Source organism: Vicia villosa, unplaced genomic scaffold (genome assembly GCF_029867415.1).
Source record: "Vicia villosa cultivar HV-30 ecotype Madison, WI unplaced genomic scaffold, Vvil1.0 ctg.004583F_1_1, whole genome shotgun sequence".
Taxonomy (NCBI): domain Eukaryota; kingdom Viridiplantae; phylum Streptophyta; class Magnoliopsida; order Fabales; family Fabaceae; genus Vicia; species Vicia villosa.
Window position 1 is genome coordinate 104,668 of NW_026706468.1, and position 6,910 is coordinate 111,577.

General features: G+C 33.7%; 1 protein-coding gene across 1 annotated transcript; it reads left to right on the forward strand.

Annotated features, from left to right (window-relative positions):
- The first annotated feature begins 2,288 nt into the window (after positions 1-2,288).
- LOC131642172 (uncharacterized) lies at positions 2,289-2,873 on the forward strand. The gene has a single exon (XM_058912448.1). The coding sequence runs from the start codon at positions 2,289-2,291 to the stop codon at positions 2,871-2,873; it is 585 nt and encodes a 194-aa protein (XP_058768431.1).
- The last annotated feature ends 4,037 nt before the right edge of the window (positions 2,874-6,910 follow it).

Consider the following 6,910-nt stretch of genomic DNA (forward strand, 5'->3'; position numbering starts at 1 on the left):
CGGATTCACTTGCATGATGGCTGGTTAAGAAAAAAAAAGAGATATAAAGTTGGCACCAAATGATGAAAAGGCGGTAAAAGGCAATCGGCTCGCTAAGTTGGGTAACCCTCACCCGGTTATTCAGCCCAAAGGAGATTGATCCCCAAACGTCGTCCAAAAGGACAATATATAACTGCAAGGTTTGAAAATTTCATCGGTAATAAAAAGTAGCCAATGCTGCTAGTTTGGTGCCAGGAAAAAAATAATAAGAAGCCTTGATCCGTCTCATGCAGGTGATGATTATTATAAGAAATGCAGTGCCTTAATATGATTGTCCGAATGAAAGAGGAGGAAAATCGGAAAGAGACTTAAGTGCAAAGCATAGTTAGAGAGGTATCCGAAACGGGAGCTTGAGGATTAATGTGGTAACAAAACTCGTTGCGTCATGTGAATGCCGAACCAACTGTTTCTTGATCAATACAGACAGATATCTCACGTATGAACACCGTGCGCTTTGAGGGTCATTAACTTTTGTAGTTGTCGCTTGAGGTCAAGCAACGGTTTAAGTTTGGGGGAGTTTGATCAGTGGTTTTCACACATATATTTATCGTTGTTTTTAAGTATGTTTAAGTTATGTTATTGAGCGTTTTATTTCTTTATTCGTCATTTTATGCTTTGGTTGTATGTTTTTATGTTTTCAGATTCATATGGAGAAATCGGAGTAAATCAGTGCAAAACTCGGAAGTTTTGAGGAAGTTGAGAAAACATGCTACAGGAGGCCTGACACGGGTGGCCGTGTTGCCCAACACGGGCCGTGTCAGGAAGAGAGCTGGGAGCAAAGTTTGAGAGAAAGGAAAAACAGTGAAGCAACACGGGTGCCCGTGTTGCACAACACGGCCCGTGTTGCACATCCTGGGAACAAACAATAAAAATAAACATAACAGGGGACCAACACGGGTGCCCGTGTTGCTCAACACGGCCCGTGTTGGTGGATGACGCTGATTTCAGTGATTTTTATTATTTAGTTCAGTGGTTGGCCTGCAGGGGTGTTTCTGGGATTTCCAACCAACTTAAGTGAGTCTGCACTATTTAGGAGGGTTTTCAAGATGAATTAGGGGACTTTTTTGCATCATACGATAGAAAATCACAGAAGAGAGAAGATAGCTTCATCAAGGATTTCGGAGACGGAGAGATTCAACGGTGGACACCATTGAAGATCAAAGTTCTCAATTATCTTTGTAATGTCTAAATTCTTTACTATGTCTTTCTTGAATATTATGAGAGGCTAAACCCCCCAATGCTAGGGGGGTGGTCCTGATTTGGTTTTTGTAATAACGATGAATTTGTGATTTCGTCAATACATTGGTTTATATTATTCAGTTAAATTATGCAATGTTCTTCTTGTTTTCTTTATCGGTCAAATAAGGATTAATCTATGGCTAACAAATACAGGACTGTAGTTGTTAGGGTTTGTGCATAATTTGATTATAGTAGATATCACCTAGGACTAGGGATACCCTATAATTACCGCATAATCTTGATTTTATAAAAGCTTGGTTTCAATTTAGGTTCCTAAGGACTTAGGATTTAGGTTGGAAGACCAAAGGTTTCCTCACTAAGGACTTAGGAGGAAACACCCTAAGGATGTGGTAGCTGAATGTTATGAACTTGTTGAAGAGATCTTAATTCTGAAGTGTTGCATGCCAAATCAACCACTCACCCTAGCATCTCATATATTTGATAACAAAAAAAAATCAATTTATTTTCTCATTATTTTACTTTGCAAGGATTTAATCCCCAAAACCAAAACATTAATCTTTTGTTCAATTGAATCATATTTTACAAATCTGTATTTCCTACGCAGTCCTTGAGTTCGACATTCGGGGAATTTCCCCTATTATTACTACAGAGGCAAAAATAGTACACTTGCTATTTTCCGATCAGTTTCCACACTCTTGTGCTATCCAAAAAGCTTACACACCTAAAAGAGCAACTCAAGATGTGGAATAAAACTAGCTTTGACAACATAAAGTTATTGGCATAAAAAATCTAGAACTAAATTGCATATGGAGGGAGATAGAAACCTAAATTTCTTTCATAAATTGGCTAAGGTTAGGTATGCCACAAAAAAAATAAACTGTATCAAAGATGGTGATCACATCATGATTGATCGAGAGAAATTTCATGAATTCCTGGTTAATCATTTCAAGAATAGTTTCAACTATAGAATTGGTTTCCAAGACAATGGTTAAATTGACAAAGTTATTCCTTCTTTGATTAGTGATCAAGTTAGTAGCTTGCTTACTATAATGCCTAACTTTGAGGAAGTCAAAAGTACAGTCTTCAACATGAACAAAGAAAGTGCTCCAGGTCCATATGGATTTGGTTCATTCTTTTTCTTAACATACTGGGACATTGTGGCTCAAGATGTGATAGATGAAATTATACAATTTTTTAGATCAGGTTGGATTATACCTAACTTCAATTCTAACAGTATTGTTCTTATTCCAAAATCCAAAAATGCAGATCCTGTGGATCATTTTAGACCTATTGGATTGGCCAATTATAAATTCAATATTATCACAAAGATTATTGGTCAAATATTAGCTCAGATGATGTTATTTATGATTTCTCCTAACCAAAGGGATTTCATTAGAGGGAGGAAAATCAAGGACTACCTTTGTATGAAATTTGAAGCCATTGATGTTTGGAATATTAAGGCCTCTGGAGATAACTTGGCTTTGAAGATAGATATCAAGAAGACATTTGATACCATTAAATGGAGTTTATTAATACAAGTTATTAGGAAATTTAGTTTCAATGATATGTTTTGTGGTTGGATGGAAGTCATTCTAAAGTCTGTCAAGCTATCTATTTCCATAAATGGAAATTAGAGGGTTTATTTGACTGTCAAATAGGAGTTAGGCACAAAGATCCACTCTCTTACATTCTCTTTTGTTTAACAGAAGAAGTACTTAGCGGATTAATTGACAAAGCTTGTGGCGATTGGTAATTTGGATCTAATCAAAGGACCTAAAGGCACATTTGTTCCTTATCACATCATTTTTGTTGATGATGTGATGATTTTTTTAAAAGCAAGATATCCAACATTCACTCCATATTGAATCTCTCAATAGATATGCAGTTACACCAGGTCAAGTGGTAAACTTTTTAAAATCAACCATCTATGTATGTGATTTGTTCCAACAAAGGCTAGCTTCTATAGCCTTTATGCTTGGTTTCTCAATTGGATCCTTTTATTTCATATACTTAGGCATCCATATATTAAAAGGAAAACCTAAAGGTGCTTTTCTCCATCCAATAGTTAACAAAATCAAGTACAGACTCTAAGCTTGGAAGGAATCTCTTCTCTCCATGATTGATAGAGTCCAGATGGTTAGAAGTGTTATTTAATATATGATTATTTTTAGTTTTATAATTTATTCTTGGCCAATTGCTATTCTTAAGAATATTGATGTTTGGCTAAAAACTTCATATGGAGTGGAGATATTCAAACCAATGAAGATTATCACAGTGGCTTAGCACAAAGATTGTAAACCCTATGATGAAGGAGGACATGGAATTAGATTAATTAGATCAATTAATGAAGCTACAACACTTAAAGTCACATACAAACTGTTCCATTCTAACCTACAATGGGCTTCTTTTTTCAGAAATCGAGTAGTTAGAAGTAAAGGGACAATAAATTATCATATTTTCTTTAGCCTTTGGAGAGGTTTGAAGACTTATGTAGCTTAGTCAATTCCAATAGCATCTGGAAGTTAGGTAATGGGAAAGTGATATATTTTTGGAAGGATAATTTGATTGGCACATCAATTGAAGAGATTTTACAAATTCCTTCCCATATCACTGATAACTTGTAAACCAAGGTATCATATTTAATTAGTAACAATTGTTGGTCATTTCAAACAGAGCTTCTTGTTTTGTTCCTATCTATACTAGACATTCTCAAAGATATATCTATTCCATTAGACCATGGGCCTGATATACTCAAATGGAGCCACACATATACTAGTGATTTGATTATGAAAGAGGCCTACCATTTCTTTTTTCCTGCGGTTAACCTGTCCTATAGAACTTGGCTATTCCGCCTTTAAAGTCCATATTTTTTTGGAAGCTTTTGGTCAACAAAGTAGCTACAGATGAGATTATAGTAAGGAGAGGTATCACCATTACATCTATGTGTAATTTGTGCAACACCCATTTTGAATTTGTGGTGCATATTTCTTGTAATTATCCTTATGCTTAGCAAGTTTAGAGTTGGCTCAACAACACCTTAAACTTTCATATTTACTCCTCTAATTTCTCCAATCTTCTGAACACTATCCACAGGCCCTGGTCATCTCACATTAATATAATCATTCTAGCTGGAATCATATTTTCTTTCAACAACATCTAGCAAATCAGAGAGCAGGCCATATATGACAACAAAACACCTCATTAGAGGATTGCAGTCAACATCATTATATCCCTAGTGTCAATTTCTGTAAATTTTTCTAAGTGCACATCTACTGCTTCAATAGAAGATTTTAGAATCCTAAAACCTTTTAAAGTTCTTATTCATTCTCAAAAGGCTCCCAAGATAATTAAATTATTTTGGTCTCCTCCCACAAATTATTGGATTAAATGTAATTCTGATAGAGTTTCTCTAGGCTCCCCTAGGTATGCTACAAGTGTTGATTTTTTTAGAAATCACAACTCTTATTTTCTGGCTACTTTGCTAGTAACATTGATACTTCTTTTGCTTTTCATGTCGAGCTTAATGGAGCTATGAAAGCCATTGAAATCTCTTCTCAAAAGGGATTGTCTTTTCTCAGGTTTGAAACAGATTCCGAATTAGTTTGTCAAGCTTTTTTGAATCCCTTAATCTTTACTTGGAATCTAAGAAATGGGTGGTTGAACTGTATTCAATTTTTTTTCCAATATGATGTTCACAATTTCCCATATTCAGAGAGAGAAACCATCGTGCGAATAAGATGACCAACTCAGGTCTGCCCATTCAGGGCAATTAATGGTGAAACTCTAATCTAGACTCTGCAAAGCCAGACTTTGCCTATAATCGTTCAGGGTTCTCTTCCTATAGTGCTTTTTTTAATATAAGAGGGTTTCAGTTCTTTATCCCCCTCTCTATTTATTCTTTTTTAATTTTGGTTGTCTTTGTATGCTTTTATAATTCATTTTTAAAGTTTTTCCATGTAAATATTTGGCAGTCTGAGGTGCATAGGAAAGAAATCACATAGGAGTATATTGTTAACACCATATATTTTTTATTCAATGGAATTGGTGATTTTCATTATTAATTCTAAGTCTTTCCCTTAAATGCACACTCAACATATCGGAAAATTTAATATTGGTTTTAGACGTGTTAACAAATTATTTTGTTATATGACTTGCAGAAGAATGATGTCACTAGACAATGTATTATTTTAGTTGTACGGATTACATATATTGTGTATTTGTTTAAGCTTTATGAGAAGGTCATTCCCAAATATTTGTACATAATTCTGCATTACCATAAATATTCCTCTAAATCACTTTAAGCACTTTTTTTCCTACAACAACACATTTTATGTTTGATGTCTACCCATGCTTAGGGAACTATGTAGTTGCAGTTGTTTCTGAGAATTTAGACCTTGTTTACTTTATGGTTTCATTCTCTTCTTTCTTTCCTTAAATCTTTCCTTAAAGTAAGTTGAAATTATATCTGCTTACAAGACTATACTAGTCTCTTAAAGTTAAGAGTTATGTGCATTTCTTAGAACTATTTTATTTATTAATAATAATAATGAATATACATATATATATTATTACAAATTAAATAATAGCAGTATCAAAAGAAATACACTCAATAGATTAGATAAAATTGAAGGAGTGATGACATTGCTTTTGGGGGCTTTTCATATGGACTTTGATCTAACAACACCTTGTCGTTCACCTTTTCTTTTTGCTTTCCTTTTTTTCACTTCTGCAAAATGAAAAAAAATAAGAAGCTTGATGTTGATTGTTAATGAGTGATATTGGAGCACAAATAAACGAGATTAACAAAGCAAGAATCAGAAGATTAAGAAATCGAGAGTGTTTCTTAGAAAGAGATTGATACCTCAGCTGAACAATCGAGATGGTTCTTATGATAGAGAGAGCGTTCGAAGAGTTTGAGTGTTTTCGAATAAGACTTTTTGGGTATAAGTTTTTGAGACTTTTTTTTTATAAAAAAATTATCATAAATTTTTTATAAAAAAAGTCTAAGAAACTTATACTAAAAAAATCTCACTCGAAAACACTCAAACTCTTCGAACGCTCTCTCTATAAGAAGAACCATCTCGATTGTTCAGCTGAGGTATCAATATCTTTCTAAGAAGAGACAACAACTACATTCATTTTCACTCTAATTCCCAATATAATTTAAATGTGGTTTAACTCTCTTGTTAATGTTAATTTTAAATTTTGTTCGAGTTAAAATTCATAAATTGTTTATACATAATGCTTTTTTTTCTTTAGGTTCATGACTTTTATCTTTAAAATTTCTTAGTAATAAATTCACAATTAGGTCAAATGACTTAATTTATGGTTAAAATTAAAGCATTAAGTTATAGGTATTAAGATAACATGAGTTGATGTTACTTCTTATCTATGTGACTTAAATAATATAAGAAGTAAAATCTAAGGACATATGAATCAAAATCAAAAGGATATAATCAATTGTTAGTTGGTCTAGTGGTGATTGGTGCCGGACTTAATAGGGAGAACCACAGTTCGATTCCTTGCAACTGCGATCAGGAGGGGACTGGAATCACTTGATGCCAGAATTGACCCCCGAACCGGTCTAAACCGGTGGTGATAAATCAAAAAAAAATCAAAAGGATATAGGTGAAAATAATATTTAATTAGGTAAATTTTCCATCTTATTATA